This window comes from Coturnix japonica, chromosome 5 (assembly GCF_001577835.2).
Source record: "Coturnix japonica isolate 7356 chromosome 5, Coturnix japonica 2.1, whole genome shotgun sequence".
NCBI classification, from domain to species: domain Eukaryota; kingdom Metazoa; phylum Chordata; class Aves; order Galliformes; family Phasianidae; genus Coturnix; species Coturnix japonica.
In genome coordinates, this window is record NC_029520.1 from 36,806,495 (window position 1) to 36,824,891 (window position 18,397).

Below are 18,397 nucleotides of genomic sequence, written 5' to 3' on the forward strand. Positions count from 1 at the left end.
AAGACATCTGGCCAGGTCCAGCGTATGGCACTCCTGGCAATCAGATCTTCACCCTGTACAAGTCTGGAGCATCAGCTTTATGAGTTTTTAGTGACTGCTGACAGACATGGGGAGTAATGAACTCTGGTAGCCAGAGTTGAGATTAAAATCTGAATGTTTCCTGCCTTGCAGTCTGCAGGAAGCGAGCTACTTGTTCAAGCTGTTAGTGTCTGCCCAGAAACCCAGTGCTTAGCTCTGTAGGCTGGCATGTGGAAAACTATCTGTGAGAGCAAACCTGTGTGTAGATGATCAGTAGCACACTGAGGATACCAGGGTAAACAGAACAGAGTGCTGTCTATCTAATGTGAATTTCTGACAACTAACAGCTTTTTAAAAGCATTCACACTTGAAATGAAGCTCTTGGGTAATCCATAGCTTTAAATAAATTCCACAAATCCAAAGACTGTGATGGGAAAATCACCAAGAGTATTACAGCCTGAGAAGAGCAAAAGATAGTAAATAGGTGCAGGAGGGATATAAGGGGAAAGGAAGTGGTCAAAAGGACATCAAAGGCTGACTAGCTTTTAAAGAAGATAATGCTTGGAGAAAACTTCTCCTATTACCTGCATACCTTACCAATTGCCAAATCACAACAGTCAATGCAAATATTATATATATGAAAATCTGGGAAACGCTGATTCAAAAAGAGGTGGGGGGAGGGGGATGGTTGGTTGGTTGGTTTTTCTCTTGCTACCTGTTTTTTAATTTTATATAACAGGCAACATCTTTTCTTGAAAAACAGTCCTTAAGGTATTCATATTTAATTTATATGACATAGAATGGTTGTTTCTTTCCTAGTCTAGCAATGTAGTGAGGCCTTAAGGTTTTGAATAGGATGCTCACTCACATAAGGTATTTCCAAAAGAGAAAAACTTGATTAAAAGGAACAACTGATATAAAGGTCATAACACATATCAGCCAGATTACAGGAATATTTACATAACTTTAGTCTTCTTTCAGTACTTTTGAGGATTATTTTTGCAACCTGAACTGGATAATGTAAAGAGACTCTTTGTTCTGTTTCCAAAGGCATGTCCATCATACCATAGTGAATTTTTCTGCTCAGGACACAAAGATGTAACATTTTCCGTATCTTTCCTGTTGGTGATTTCTTTTTATATTAATTCCCTATATTCACAAGTTGTTTTCAGATATAGGGTCCTTTCAAGCTGGCTCTTACAAAGGTGACAAAGAGGAGAAAAATTGTAAAATACAGCTTAAACCACAAAGTGAGTTTGTTTCACAAGTTGCAGGACTTTTCTCTATTTCCATTTTTCTTACCATCTGTGACAGGGATTTTATTTTTCATGGTAGTGTGCAGTTCATTAATCTTTTATTATGTTCGTTGAAGTGGAAATTGCATGTCTAACAGGTGAATTCACAAGAAACTTGACTCAGTTTTGTGTGCTATGAAGATTTGAATGCTTTTTTCAAGAACATATAGTTTTTTAAAAATACTGTAATTCCATGCAGACTCAATTGCTGTCCAAGTTTAGCTATTTCTCTCTTAAGTAAGGAAAACATAACTCTCAGCATTAATGAAGGGATTTGCTCATATTGATTACAATCACATCAAGTTTCCCTGGTCTAATGTCAATTCAACTGTACATTAACAACCAACAATAGAATAAAAAGACATAGAAGAGACATGTTTTTGTTTATAGTTTATTATGAGAGAAAAAATAAAAGAAATCAAGAAAGCATATTTCATGGAGCACCATAATGTAACAAAATTTTGCTGGTTCTCCTATTTTTGACATTTAAACAATGACACACATAATCAGTACACACAGGCATCTACACCCCAGAAATGTTGTTAATGGCCCTTAAAGAGACTCCCCTCTTTTCAAACACAGAGGCACCAAGGTGCATAGAGGAACACCAGTGTGAGAGCATCTGAACACTAACTGAGTCAATTACTCTTTTGTTAGTACTCTTCATAAACACACAAGCATTCCAGTTTCATCCCACCCTCTCTTTTCTGAAGTCTCTGGGTCCATAGGTAACTGAACATGGATCCAGCACTGACATGGTGTAGAGCTGAACAAAACTGGCCAGTATTCCCTACCTGATACCTCTTATTGCTTTGGTTATAGTATTGAATGAAAGTCTGAAATACCATTAAACCTATACTCCACATCACAGAAAAGCCACTTTCACACATACAGAAACATAACCTCCATCCCCACACACATCTGAAAGAATCACTGATACCTTTCCAAGAAGCTTTATGGATTTTCCCACCAAGATCACTGTCATACAAATGGCTGCATTTTCTAAGTGTTCAGACAGTTGTTCAACAACATGTTTTGGAATATCTTTCCTTCTTTCTAAAGAAGAGCATGCTTTCCTGCTGCCTTAAGTTTATGTCATTGTCCACACAAGCAACAGCAAAATGCTATTGTTTTCTGTACAAAATGTTTTACATTCATTTTATACAGTGCTAAGTAATGATGCTAAGCACAGAACAAAGTAGAATGATAGTCCAGAATGGCTATTTACAATGCTCAAAAAGAAAAAGCACTGGAAGCTTCCCATACTAATATTGAGGCACAGTATCAGAGCCTCTATTACAGACACTAGCCTTCCAAAATACTTTCAGGCACCTATTTGGCAAGCTATTGCTCAATAAGTATGTCATACTGAAGCACCTTGGGTAATGTGGTTTAGTGCCCTCAAACAGTGAGAGTAAAAGATAAAAGCAAATCCAACCTCACAGTAGACTAGACTAATGATGAAACAGAATGCTAACAAGGTAGCAAACATTCTGCCTGGATATGAAATAGACCACAGTTACGTGACAATTTCATGTATCTGATATGCCTCTTCTTTCATCAACTACAGAAATTGTATAGAGTTTAATTTCAAACCTTTTCTATATTTCAATCTTGTCAAGAAAAAGTTGAAGACCTTGTCTGTCTATCACACACTTTACAGAACATATATTTTACTCTAAGCCTATTTCTTTTTGAAATATTTCTCTTCCTTACTGACTGCAAATTTCCTGGGGAAATTTAAGCATTTACAGAATGTATTTCCGTCTTGATATTCATTGAGGCTGAACCATCTTTAAATTTTGGGCTGAGTAAAGCATTCATGTTGCCAAGAAAGAAATTAAGTTATTGTGTATTTTTTCTTGTGAAAAATCCTTGTGGATTTCCCATTTAAAGAAGCCAATTTTATAATTCCTTTATACTGTGTGATGAACAGGCACCTATGAATAACAAGATACTGCACTAAAGCAAAATAACAATAATCCAAAAGGAAAAAGAAAATGGACTTGAAAATTAACTGGAACTTTAGGTACACAAAAAGGTATTAACTAATTGAATAACTAAGTCAGATTCCCTTCTCCAAGCTAAAGGTATGTTTTAACAGCTGTGCTAACCGTTTCCCAAATAAACAGTTGAGATTTCATCTATACTATAGGGAAGAAAAGATGGAAAGAAAAAACTTGCTACTCTGAGTTTTACAAAGGATATGAAGATTTATGAACTTTCAGATGACTAAAAATATACTAAGGAAAAGATGCTGTGCTGGATACACCAATGCATGCTTTCACTTGGACTAATATTCACAGCTCTACTCACCTGAGTAAAAGAACAGTGTAGCAAAAACAGAAGAGATTCAGAAAAAGGCAAAGAATATGAACCTATACAATGTGACTTATTGTTTGGCTTAAGAAAAAATAAGCCAAATGTAAACCAATGTGTAAATTTCTATGTAAAAAATGTAAGCACTGACATACAAAAGAAAACTGAGAACACTGTTTTTTATACCTTTCTGATGTACAAGAGGAGGAGATGAGAATGACATCTGAGCAGCTAATTCAAATCTTAAAATGGGGTTTGATTTTAGAATTTACACTTCAAGAAATATCTAGGTCTCATAATTCTGGATTAGCCTCTCATAGAGATAAGGAGACATCAGTGATGACATTAGATGTAACAAAACCAATAACATCTAAAAATTACAAAAGTTCCAGAAGAAATTATTGCACCTTCCCATGAAGCATCTGATCCAGTCAGAGGCAGGACACTGGATTAAATAAACCAAGGAGTTCAGCTATGTCATTACTTTTGTAATATTGGGATTTCAAAATTCAGTGACCACATTTAGACATGAGGACAAACAGCAATCTTTCATGCTGAGCCATGAGTTACAGTATCATTAATGAATGGAAGGACATAATGATTATTATTATTGGCCTTAGGCACCACTTATACCACTTGCATACATACATATGCATACATACAAACATACAATGTATATTTATATGCATACATAAATATATGCATAAACACACACATACTCTTTCATATGTTTTTGTTCTTTCATATGTTTGTACTAATACATCGTCTTCCTGATAGTTGGCAGGATGAGAAATTAAAGGAACTAATTTGAGTTTTGCCAGCTTATCCTGTTTATCTGTTTCATGTTTCTGTCAAAGCTGAGAAAATACTTGATAGTCAGTCTCATCTTAAGAGCTTTCACATCGAAGCTCTAACAGCTCATTGTAAACATGCCCCTTTATCGGGTTAATGAAAACATTTTAGTTTTTAGTATTCCTAAATTTAATGTCTACTCTACACTGACATCATTTCTTAAAACATAATTAAAAATATTCCTCAGACCCATTCCTATGAAAATTCTGCCATCTTTCACACTTACTCACATTTATTCACACAGACCGTCCTCCCTGCTTTTCTGAGAAAGCTCTTGAGAGCATGAGTGAAACAAACACAGATTACTGTCTCATCCAAGAGCAGAAGTGGAGTTCATTAATGTTGAGGTTGCAAACTACTTCACTTTCAGCTAAGCTAATCTATCTATAAACTGATTGCAAGTATCTAAGACAGCAAAAATTAGCTTGACTACATTTAACAGGTTAAGGGACAGGATAGTTTTTCATTTCAGTGAGGTAAAGTATGTTGTATATAAGATCCCCCATCCCCAAAATGCATCTGTATTGTCATTAACTCAAATAAAACTAAAATAAAAAACAAACAAACAAACAAACAACAACAAACAGAGAGAGAAATAAGTTATTTTTAAAAAACCTAAAAATGAAGCAATCTTTAAGATTAGTTCTAGACAGAAAGAGTTCAAGGGGGAAAAGAAAGAGAGAGAATGAGAGAATATCGATAAATGCATGCTGCTGCCAGCTCTGAGAACCAGGAGATGGCATCAACTGAGTTTTGTCTCATGATACCAGTAGTAGATGATTCTTACTGTGTTGTTACAAACAGTCCAAGATTTTAGTTTTCAAAGTGGCTTAACTGATCACCTTTCTCTTTTTGGTACAACTTCAAAGACTTTAATATCTTTTTCAGCAGGCACAGGCCTACCTATTGAATGCAAACATATAGATAGAGTTGCATCGTTAATATGCTGTGCAGAGATGTCCATAGAGAGTACAGATACCAGCATACAATGTTTCATCTTGATCTGAGCAATCATGTGCATGCAGAATGCATTGCATGATGGTTCGTGTAGTCTCTAAATAAGAAAATCTTTAACAAGAGAGGAGGAATGCCACACTCGACTGCATTTCTATGCAAAGTCATTGCAAGACCCTGGCTTCTTCAAAATTGCTTGCATTGGCCACAGGAAAGTAAAGAAGTGCTATTGATGAAATGCACAGCATTTACTGTCCATGGACTGTCTTGCAGGTAGCAAGGCTTCCAGCTCACCCCAGCATCGACACTTCACAAGATGAGTTCCTCTAGAAGACAAATATTACCATGTCTCTATTCCTGCACACCAGCAGTATGTTCCCTCCAGAGCCTCTTCACCTTTCCTGTCCCATAGGGAGTGCAGGAGTGGGACTCTTCTCTTAACAATAATGTTTATGTGAGTTGGTTCTTCTCCTACTTTGACCTTGTTATCGATTGTTCTCCTGCAATCACCTGAAAGACCTTATTCAAACCAGCATATATTTTCCTTATTTCCCTTTTACATCACCTTAAGGGGACACATCTGTTGACACATCTTCTGTAGAGAATGGATTTCATCTTTTGCTGAAGTTTTGTTCCAACCAAAGACGAACCTCCTGAAGATTGTAGAAAAAGGGGCCTTTACCTCCCAGGTAGGCGATTTTTTGTCTCTGCACAATGCATACCCTCTCAAATGAAACTCCATAGGCCACATTGGCATTGTTGTCCATGCAGTCAGCCACCACTTGGCACTGAGGTGGCAAAGAGAAGCGTTCCAGGAGCTGGTGAGCAGCTGCACATCGATCTTCCTGATTCCTGTGCTTCTTAACTTCAAAGGAAGATGGGGAGATACCAGGAGCAGCCCAGCCATCTGATGGATGAGCCTCGTCGATGTAGACCAACAGAAAGTCAGCCACACCAGAGAACTCTTCCACCAGCTTGCTGAAGGCAGACAGCTGGCTTGTGAACGGTGGTCAGGTAGCTGAGCCAAAATTAACCACCAGTGGCCGCTCAGAGTTGGCAAAATCCAGAAGACGGCACTTGGTTCCACACTTGCCACCAACACTCTTCCAGCCACTACTGCTGCCATCATTGTCCTTGGCTATGTGGATTACGCTGGAGTTTGGAGCTTCTCCTCCGAGTTTGACCTGACAACAAAGAACATTATAGAAAGTTAGCGTGACTTCTTACCCAGTACCCTTTATGATCATTGTACTCAAATTAATAATTACCTATTCAAATAGTACTGCAGTTGCCCACATGGACACTAGCATGGGGATTCAGGATTTTTCAGCATCAAAAATTTCATCTAGTCCATCCCTACTCGTAGTACGGCAAAATGTGTTATACCTAACATGTATACTACTGCATTATTGTTAGAAAATTGGTTCCAGGACCTGACTACCATACACATAGCCTTGTCAATTCTCTTATGTTTGCAGACTCTTAACTTGCTTCCAGATAGACTGAACAGTGAAGCTACCTTCTCTTTCTTCTAATTTTTTTTTCTGTGACAATTACTTCATTAGTTCCACAAGTTATACCTATTTATACACTCCAGATATTTGTTTTTTCCATCATAGCTGTTTTGGAAAAACAGTAAACTATTGACTAAGAGTTAACTAATGAGCTGTTATCATAGTATCATAGTATCATAGTCTCGTGCGGGAAGGGACCTTAGAGATCATCGAGTCTAACCCCCCGGGATTCGAGCCTCTGTGTAGCAGAGCGGCACTTCTACCACTTGCGCCACGGGGGGGATTCGAAACCAGGGCCTCCGGTGTTGCAACATGGCATTCCTACCTAGGTTTCTTTTTTCACCTTTCTAGATTTCCCTCATTGTGGATTTGTGCATCAGCCTGAATCTAGTGCTTTGCACTCATCTCCATTGACTAGCATCCTATACTTTCAAACCACTTTTCCAATTCTTCAGAATCATTCCACATTAAATTGCTGATCTTCAAAGCATACACAGTGGCCCTCAATTTTGAGAAACTTGAAGATATTTTATGTAAGTGCAGTACAGAAATGAAAATACTCAGAGTAGCAAACACAAGAGACATCTCTGCAGACATACACCGAACACATCATTCTGTTTTGACAGTGGACCATTGATAACAGCACTCTTCAAATCACTCAATTAGTGAACAAGTGATTGATTCCCTTCTATTGCAGTGGCTCTCTAGAAGATTGGATGAAAACAGCAAGAAAAGGAGAAAGTTTTTATGACAGCTCAAAAGTTAGTTGTTCTCAGACCTAACCCCAGAATTAATTTGGATCCAACAGGTAATTTGAATCCAGCAGGCAAATTTGTCTGAGATTCCCTTCCTACAGAAAGGCAGAACATTCTCTCTTAGCTGGGACTGCCAGAATAAGGCGGTGCCTGCAGAGGGCTCCAAGATCCTTAGCTGATATCTGCTGTGGAATCACAAAACCTTTCCAGGTAAGACAATTAGCTTTAATGAGTTCTGCCATAGCAATTCTTATGCATCTGCCTTTAACATCAAGCTCAAGTATAACAATGCAATTATCCTTTGTTATTTCACTGTCTTTCTCTTTTCCTCTTGTTATTTGATGTTTAGAAGTGTTGCTTTGATGGACACACACAGGCCAAATTCTGAAGTTATTAATACTTTGTTCACTTCCTTCTGAACCCACATTCCACAGAAATCAGTAGAAGTTAACAGAGAATGAGAACTGTGTAAAATGTGTTTAAATTACTGATTAAGGGTACGTCTTTATACCGCATTGTAGGGTATTCTGGTGAGTCAGATACAGTAAGAAGCTGAGTTAACAAGTGAATACTTAACAAATATATTTGCTGCTCCACAAAGACAAAGAGGCAAGTACCTTGTAAATGCAGCATGCACCGTCTCTTAAATTAAACAAAACAAGCTTGGAAACAAGCAAATTTTGAAATAAACGAGTTTAAGATCTGTTGTGTGAGTGGGTTCTCCACTGCACTTGAGGAAAGAAAAAGGCTGTATCTCAGTTCTTCTCTATAGAATAAATAACCTCTCTGGAGAGGGGTGGGTTCAGACACTCAGGCTGTAGTGTTTGTCCATGTTAACAAGAGACTCAACTTGCAGCATTTAGGAGGTGTTATACTTACTTCATTACAGGTAGTAAATACTCTTCTGCAGAGCTGTTGAACATTTTGTTTCTCTCTACCATTATTTGCAATCAGATAGGTAAAGCAGAAGTCTGTATGGCAAAGATCAGGCATAAGCAAAAAATACTAAGGTCTAGATCATCTGTAAATGATCCTGTCATTCTAAGGGTTGCATTCATTCACAAGCCAGCTAGACAGCTCTACAGTTTAAGCTGACAGTTTCCAAAAATCATCTGCACAAACCCTAGATTCCCCTTACCTAAAAAGTTTAACCATTCTTACACTACCTAACAATTGGATTTTCAGAGCAGAATTGCCCAAAATCCATCTTTTGAGCAAAGTATGACAAGTAAATATCTGTGCTGCTGCACCCACTCACTGGATGAATAATGGACTTCAGTATTTAAGAGCATGTGCTCAATTAGTCAAGGAAAAGAAGTAATTAAATGTGATTTATCTCATAAATCATAATTGAGAGACACACTTTGAATTCCTGTTATACGCCAGCACTTTTCGAAGGATAAGAAAGTAAAGGTAAAACGGACAGAAGCAAGTACAACTGAGCAGTGAACAGAGTTGCTCAGGAGACAAGAAACTTTTAAGCATACTGCTCCTCTGACTCTTTGGATTTTGACAACACTATTATGACCAAAAATACTCTAATCAACACTAAAATCTTTACTGGGAAAACAAAGGCTCTTCCTTAATCATATTTATGCAGAAAGAGAGGCTAAATACTGTAAGCCCCTCATTACCAACTCCTTACTCAGGCCTACCAAAGGCTTCTTTTCCTAGGGAAGTTTGCAAACCATGAAAGAACAGACTAACAAAACAACTCCAATTGAACACCAATGAGTGAATGCCCTTCAACTACTATTTAACAGTGATTCCATTAACTGCAATGCATTTCACTCTCCAACGATCATGTTTGTGTCCCACCGACCATATTTCTTACTGACCAAAAAACAAGTGGATTTAGGAAATTAGGTACAAATGTGTCATTTGCCACCTCACAGCAGTTTCTCTTCATTTCCCACAGCTACGAAGTGAGTCTCATGGCCGTAGGTTACCTATCGTGTTAATTTTTGTTTCTAGGAGTGCTTGTGTTGTTTATTTTTTCTCCTTAATGAGACATCCTTGCCAAGAGGGCATTCACAAGGCATTTTCTGCTCTTGTAGAAAAGTAATTAGGTCGGTGCCTTGTTCCATGCCAGTGTCAGGCACTCCAAAAAACAGCCCTGCCCAGTCGTTAATGCTCAAACACAAGCAGCGGTATCTCCACTAATTGGTCTTGATGAAGCGCTGACGTTCCCAAAGGGACTCTTTATTTCACCAGGCTCGGGAACCGATTGACACAGGATGACAATATCATCTTTGCTGATCATCTACATTGTGGGCTTGGCTGTCTTCTTTGTTGTTATTTATTGAAAGAAAAAATAGCTCTTGGAAAAGAAAATCAACACAATGAGAAAACAAACAAAAAAGCCATGTATTCAGCCAAACCGCTTTTGAAATCTTACACAAAGGCAGGCAAAATATATATTCTGAGAAACAAACTAGCAGAATATCCCTCACACGCAATCCAGCACTTCTATAATCACGTACTTATGTGTGTGATGATTCGAGCATTGAGCTGGAGCATTCTGGACAGCAGACAGAGGTGGAAACCAGGCCACCTGTCCCTGCAAAACACATGCAGTGAGCCAAGCACGCGTGCAAGCCAGCCTGGCCCTAAAGAACTGACTCTCATTGTTAGGGTGAATTTTGTGTTTGCTTGAGAGCCTTGGTACTGCATCTCCTCCTCTGAGTGCAGAGAGAGTAAAAGGGAGCAAGGCTGTTGATTTTTAATATGCAGACTGAAAAATAAGGGAGACTTAGGGGCAAGAAAGAAAGCTCTGTTCATACACTACAGGCTAGAAATAGTGCATACTGCTATGTTCGCGCTCCATGGGAACAAGAAAAGTCCCATGGACAGAATATCACCTCCTCATTTACCTTTTTGTTGTTGTTTTGCTTTTATCAGCTTTAGCATAACTCTCTTGGGATTCTGTGCACTGAAACATGGCTTTCGTTCCCTGCATGAGAGATTTTCAAGCAGTTTGGCAGGCCCATGCAGCTGTGTCAAACCCCTAAAGAAAATAGGTGTTGCCAGACAATTAGCAGTCTGTGATATTAGCCATTTAAATACCGTCATGCTGTGCTTGGGTCTGGAGTCCAGCAGTTGGTTATGAACTGAATCCCTGGAGTTTTTTACTCTTTTTCATATTCCATGCTTTCCTTTGATTTGATTCCATTCAGCTAAGCGAAGCCTCCAAATAGCCTGATATTACTCAGCGCTTCATCCAAATCATAATCAGACTCTGACTGCAGAAGTATATATATTATTATTTTTCATTCCTCTTCTTACATGTTTCAGAATTTTATGGTGGCTAAAATTTACTGGAGGTTCTTGTTTGGAGGAGTGTACAGGATTGTGAACTCTTCGTTTATCGCGGGGAGGTGGCAGTTTGCTTTAAGAAACTGGAATACCCAAACTGAGAAGCAGAGATTGAAATTTACTTCTTTCAGAGTCCAGAGTCTTTATTTAGGATCAGGTGTGTGAAGCTGAGGGAGGGAAGTGGGAGACAGATTAAATGGTCACAGTTTGAATAAAAATAACTAGTCAAACGATGCCCTCTTTATTTAAAAACTGTCAGTCCCAGAAATGAGTATGCATGGCAAAAGGAAAGCATAAAGGGGCTTTTTGCCTTACATGCTCATAAAGAAAAATTCTAGTTCCTCTGATCAGAGAGACTATAGCAATCTTCCCTATAGCTTATGATCCCCTGAAGATGGGAGCATGGCCCATGACATTGTGGCCTGTAGGGCAATGTGTCCACTTGTGGGCCAGAGGCTGCCCTTGCTGACCCTACCCTACAGATACCAGAGGCCTGCAATGACAGGCTGATTAACCAGCATTGTCTTGGCAGCAGACGCACAGGAGATGTTTGACATTACTTTGAAGGATTATTCATTCTTTTTCCTCAGCTTTAGCACTGTGTGAACTCGTAATGATTTTGCTGGAGAGGCAGAGCTTAGGTGCAAGGACTAGGTGTAATTTTTTCTGGATGATGCACACTAGCTAATTTTCATATAGATCTTATAGCCAAACTGGTGCTTCCAAAAAGTTTCACAAAAACATAAGCAGTCTTTTCAATCAGTTCAAGAAAAGATTTTTCCTACATAAGAGTAAAAAACAGAAGATTGTACAGATTTAGGAAACTGTTTAAACCCTCAAAATAAAGTGGGTAGGACAAGACCCCATGCAGAACAAGAGTCACCATATTTCTTCTCCTATCCTTTGTCTGCCTTCAATGTTTAAACTGCAAGCTCCTTGGGACAAACTCCCTGCTGCTCTTGTTTAGGACATGGACTAGCACAATGGGTCCCTGATCTAGGTTGGTCCCTAAACACTTTTATAATAAACATGATTAAATATTAATAAAAATGACAATGTTTTAATAATAATGACAATGACAAGCCCAAATCCTGTAGAATTTATGTTCCAAACACCACAGGAAAGGTTTTAATTGTGGTTTTGTTTTGTTTTTCATTTCTTTCATGATTGTTTTTATTTGAAAATGTCAATGAAAAAAATTCTGCTAACTCTGAAGATCATAAAGCCAGTAAAAGCTTTTAATACCACACAATGTCTAGCCCTAAACCCTGAAACTACATAACACTCACCCTTAAGGAGAGCATTTATTTCACAGTTTGACTTTATGACTGTCTACTGCAGAGAAAGACACTTCCTTACCTTAAGAAAGGTATACAATTTAACTGTGCCCTCCTGAAGTTGGGATGATCTCAGTGGGCCTGAAGCAGAGGTGCACCTGTGCTCTGAGGCTGGGACCTTCTTCTGCCAGAACCTTCCTCCCTGCTAAGCCTGCAATGCCAGCATTCACTGTTGGCCCTTTCTAAAGACAATGGAAAGTTGTACAACTACACATACATATCTGTTACCATCCCCTTATGGAGATACAACCTTGCTAAGCATTTGTCTGCATTAGGAAGATGCCACTGTGAAAAAAATTCCTGGCAGAGGGCCTCCCCTCAAAAAACCACAGAAAGGTGCAGAAGAGGAAGGATTTCCTCTAGGGTAGCCTTGCAGGTCTGTGTTGGGAACCAGAATCAGAAACTGCATTGCCAAAACAGTAAGCTTGCATCAGGTACTGGAAAGCCTCCCAGCACAAGACTTCACTGTGGGCATTACTGCACTCATTTAAGAGCAGCTTAGATGACAATTTCTCACCTTTTGAATCATAGAAATGGGATTCACACCAGTACTAAATGAAGCACAGAATTTACTAGGTGAAAAAATATATATAGTAAAAGTAAATAAATTTTTTTTTCAAAATTTCTGTAGGATTTTCTCTGGAAATTTCTAAGATACATAACAGTGTGTGTGCTATAGGCTAGAACAGATGCTTCACTGCATTTGTACAGGTGAAACCATACAATTCATGCAGAAGGTATTCTAACACACTCCCCAAATCTCTTCTGTTTTTACTGTCTTAGTAGTGGGTGTGCATGCACGTGTCTCTACATGTGTTTACAGGTGTACGCGCGTGTGTCTATACATGTATGGAGAAATGGAAGTGGACTGTCTTCTGTAAGAGCAAATTATTTATGTCCATGCTTTGGATTTGTACACATACATATGTACATATATAGAGACAGATACACATGTGCATATTTATCTGTACACATAGAAAAAATGTAAAAATGTGTAAATACCTATACACAAATGTGTACAAGATTTGCTCTTCAGGAATCAATCACCTTGTTTTTGTAGATAAACAAAGCACAGTAGTAAACTGGAAAAATAATATCTAAATAAATTAGTAGGACTCTTCCAGTCAAATAAAGTTAACAACATTTGACTACTAGCTCTATTTTTCTCTCTTATGACAACGAATCTGATCTTAATGACACTCTTATTGTAATGTAAGACACGCTTGCCTCTTGGGAAAGGGTGGTAGAAGTAGGTTCCTTAAATAACAAAGATGATGTGATGTGTACAATACCAGCACTGTGTGAGACAGATACTGAACTTCAGGGCTAAGGAAGTAAAAAAAAAAAAAAAAGATATAAAAAAAAAAAAAAAAACTTAACAATTGTTCTGTGTCAGACAAATTATTATTAATTTTTGTCTATGTTTCTGAAATGATAAATGAAAAAAAAAAAAAAAAGATATATTAATCTTTGATAAAATTCACATGAGAAATCAAAGATGAATAAGACCAGTCATTTTTATTCTGGTTGGACAGTAAAATGCAGGGAAAATGAATTAAATAAAATATGTCATCAGACAAGAATATGGAAAACATTCTATACACAAAACATCAAACTGCATTGTTTTTCCACTGAGGATATTAAAATTTTCAGCTGTTGCTAAGTAATCTTGCCTCTTAAATAAGTGCCTTAACCAAAAAATCATGTGTATCCATACTTAGTAACAACAATAAAACAGAACAAAAGGAAGTTCAAATTTGGGTAAGATATTAAAGTTTTTCTGCAGGAGAAAATGCATCAGTATCTCATTTTCAAGTATACTCTAGTTGTTCACAAATAATCTCTTGTACACTAGTCTCTAAACAAAATCAGTTATGTGTGGACTCAAGTCAGAGCTCCTTTTGTAGAATAAATTCACTGTTAATCTAGAACCCAGTATTTACCCTCTGACTTTTTCTGGAATGGCTTTCAGTAAATTTTCCAGTAAATACAAGTAGAACATTAAGTACTTTTATGCAATATGCTGTGAAAAGTGCTCAGGAAGAGTTCTGTGTGACACAAAACACAACCAAGTATAGTTACTGCTCTGATCCAGACTTCTGCTAACTGACAAAGTTTCTGCTAAGCTTTGGTCTACTTCACCCATCTTCAGTTCTGCTAATCTAGCAAAAAATCTGTGATTATCTCATAAACATTCCTGAATGGAATGAGTTTAAGCACCTGCTTAAGCACTTTGCTAATACCTGGCTACAGCTAGAAAACTGGAGCAATAAGCAATCAAAGTTATGACAGAATCTGCATTTAGCTATACTATTTATTATCTTGATTCCATAATATTTTCATAATATTTTCATTTCCTACCTTGGATAAGATTCAGAAATGAAAAATGGAGAGTATCTTTCAGACTGAGAAAAAGATATTTTAAGGAAAAGATGTTTTGCAGGACAATCTAATATATATCAATATTTCTCTCAGTTTTTGAACTCTTATGTCATAGAACAGTGTATATTTCATATTTTTTCACCTCTACCAATTTTGTAGTAGAGATGACTCCTTCAGCTAACATTGCTCTATTTATTTGTCACCTCTATAATTTGACCTCTACAATTATCAACTTCTCTGTGTCAATCAGCATTTTCCAATAACTTTCTAGCCTCGTGGCCCATAATTCTGTAAAGTAAAAAGGACCCTTTCCATTATTTGGAAATCAGTTAGTTCTGTCTTAAGGATAGCTGTCATGAATGGATTATTTACACTTTTTGGAATGAGGTGAGAAAATCTGATTACATTTATACACATTTTTTTCTGCTGAATTTATTCTAGGGACTGTAGAGATTGATTGGACTGAGCAGTCTAGGTCATCTAATGGTGATAAGGAAGATACCTAAGTTCAAGGTACACATTTCTTTGCAAACACCAAAAATAGCACAGAGCCATCCTAACCACAACTTCCATGGTTGACATTAGCAGTACTTAAGAAAATGTAAAGTACTACTGTAAGAAAAGTATGACTTTAAGCAAAACGAGACTGGAGATATTTCATAATTATGTGACTCCCTACAGCCCCACACCTTCTGTAGAACCTGGATCAGACACAGGTCAAAATTTTGGGAAGTGGAAATTTGGCTGTTTCAGAGCTGTGCCACTGACATCCTTGTGAGCCTTGACCAAGTCATGCATTAACTGTACTGTCTTGCCTCATCTTTAAAATAGTAACACTAGTGTTCACCAACCCATTTAACAAGGCAGCTGAAACATTTGCTTCTTGGTGTTTATGAAAAGACCACAACCAGAAATCAGTAGGGATAGGAGAATAGTGTACTTCAGTATTCAGCATTACTTTGTTTGGATTGCCAGCTGGCTGATTTCTAGTGTGGCAATAAGAGGTTGACCCATTTGGAAAAGACTAATGTTAATTTTCAGTATAAGACAAATATAAATAACATCTCTGTGGCTTTGGTTTCAGACTAAGCAGCTTGTATTCTATATCACAAAGCCAGCAATCACCAACACCACCAGCTCTACACTTCTCTAGTTAAGAGCAAATACTGAGAGGATGCAAAAGGGGTCTAGGGTGTGAGAGAATACAAAAATAATTATTTCAAAAGATACAGAGCTATTGCTTGGATTGGACCCCAATGACCTCATGACATCACTAGGTGTGTTAAATTAGAAGGTCTAAATAAGACAACACATTAACAGACTAAGTACTGTTTTGGAAGCCACAGGGCTCTGAATACAGCTCTTCTACTTACTAACTAGGTGGCCTGTTTAAGAAATTTCATCTTTTTGTGTCCACTTTCTCAACATATAAAAAGGAGTTATAACCACCACATGAGACCTAGGCAGTACCAAGGGGTAATGTTTGCATAAAACTTTAAAGGCAAAAAACAAACAAACAAACAAAAAACAAACCAAAAAACCACATTGCATAACTGCTATTAGCATTATTAACTTAAATCACCAGGCAGCTGTCCCTCAGTCAGTCAAGTTCATTTTTAATCTCTGACACATCCTCACTGCTTTCAGGAGGAAAAAAGACTCACTGCTTGAATCCATGCCCAGCTTTTCTATTACCTTAATTCTATTTCCAATCTAAAAGCTAACATATATGTAAAAGAAAACAGCAGTGTAATGACAACGTTTTGTTTTATCCTTTACAATAATTAAAGCAATTCTATGTTAGGTAGAGAACATTTGTGTACCTAGAGCTCTGTCTCAGGATGCACTCTGCACAATCTCTCAGGATCTCATATGGCAAATGATTAAGTGACAACTTCAAAAGCATTTAGAACACAGTATAACTATTCTTATGTACAGATCTCAAAGTACATTATAAACATTCGTATTGGCAGGGAAACTGAGGCACGGCTAAGTGACATAGCAGTAGCTGTACAAAGAGTGAGAGGCAGAGAAGAGCCAGCAGCTCTCCAGTCTCAGCCCCAAACTACAAGCACTGCTCCCTTCTGCTTTTACCTCTCCCACTAAACTTAATTTCAAACAGGGGACTCCTTGCAGCGCATGGTGTAATTCCCCTTCTTTGCTGGCAACTGGGATGCCCAGCGCAGCTGCCCACCCCAACGTGCCGGTGCCGTCCCGCACCCACCTGCTTGTAGGCGTCCAGGAGGAAGCTGTTCCAGACGCAGCGCAGCCCCTCCGAGGTCAGCATCCTCCGCCACTCACCGCGCGCAGACTTGGAGCGGCTCAGAAACAGCACCATGTGCTTCAGGAGGATCACAGAGTCATACAGCGCAAGGAAGAGGCAATTGGAGAAAAAGACCGGCAAGATCTGAAGCGTGATCAGCAAATCCACACTTAACAGACCCATCTTCCTTGCTGCTTGTCTTCTGCCGGATGAATTCAGCTCCCTTTTTTGCCCTGTACTCTCATTTACAGAAGTAAAAAGCTTATTAAAAGCCTCATTAGCCTCCCTCCGTCTCACTCTTCAAAATGAGCAGAGATGGTTAAATATGAGCAGGCTGGTTAAAACCATAACTGCATGATACTGATTCAGCTTAAAGCTGCTTAATTTTCAGAAACTAAGATTTTAACAGAAGTTCTTCCCTTAACTAGGAGACCTTCTGATTTTGCTGAAGGGAGAAGCAGCTGTGTTTCCAGCTCCCTGCACATACCAAATTTAAGCTGAGATTGTTAATTGTTAACTTTCCAGCGCTATCCCATTGTCTCTCAGCTATTTAAGCCCTGAGCAGACCTCCCGCTCCTGTGTCAGTAAAGCTAGCTACCAGGTGCTGCAACACTTTTGTTAGAAAAGGTTTATGGGCATACAAACTTTCTGTTCCTTCCTCCCTTCCTCCACCCTCTCTTTCCCTCTCTCCCCCCTCCCTCACTCCGATCCTGCCTTCCTCCTCTCGCCCTCTCTCTTGCTATCTGCCTATGGTGCAAAGTGCTTTCTCCTCTGGAGTTCTAGCTTGCTTCCCTGAAGCCTTTTATACATTCCCTGGCTAATTGCTGCAATAGAGAAATGAAACCCTAATCTTAGCAAAGATCTTGACGTCAATGTAAAAGAGGGCTTTACTTTGGCCAGGACTGCAGTGAATAGAAAAGTGAAATTCTCAAAACTTTTTTTTTTTTTTTTTTTAAGCGAGAGAAAAAAAAAAGAGACAGACAGCAAGGGTGGAACGCTGCTCTGCTTTGAAAAGGAAAGAGGAAAAAAAAACAACAATGTGCTTCTGACTGCTCTTAAGAAATGCTTTCAGATTTTGGAAAAGGTATTTTCATATGACGTGGAAAGTGACACAGCAACGCAGGCTGCTATTGTGGATGTTTGGCTGTTGGTTTTTTTTGGTTTTTTTTCTCATGCCTGTTTTTTTTCTTTGCCCTTTTGTCTTTTCCAGGAAGGTATGTGAGGTGATGCATCCCAAGAAAGGACATATTTGTGTACATTTTTCTCCCACCTCCATTAGTTACAGCATGTATAGTGTTTAAATATCTTTCTTTTTTTTTTTTTTCTACCTACTTGATATTTAAAGGAACACAAGTAAATACTCAGAATGACTTCATTTACTGATGTTTAAGAG

The 18,397-nt window shown here is 38.3% G+C and overlaps 1 protein-coding gene across 2 annotated transcripts; it reads right to left on the bottom strand.

Annotated features, from left to right (window-relative positions):
* Window positions 1–1,688: 1,688 nt before the first annotated feature.
* DIO2 (iodothyronine deiodinase 2) lies at window positions 1,689–17,794 on the bottom strand. Of its 2 annotated transcripts, none has more exons than XM_015865228.2 (2): window positions 16,966–17,791; window positions 1,689–6,622 (listed from the first exon to the last, which is right to left on the bottom strand). In XM_015865228.2, exons 1-2 carry the CDS (start codon window positions 17,185–17,187, stop codon window positions 6,005–6,007), a joined length of 840 nt encoding a protein of 279 aa, XP_015720714.1. In that variant the 5' UTR covers window positions 17,188–17,791; the 3' UTR covers window positions 1,689–6,004. The 2 variants fall into 2 exon arrangements, with proteins under 2 accessions (XP_015720714.1, XP_032300806.1); XM_032444915.1 differs by having other exon boundaries at window positions 6,050–6,622; window positions 16,966–17,794.
* Between the last annotated feature and the right edge of the window lie 603 nt (window positions 17,795–18,397).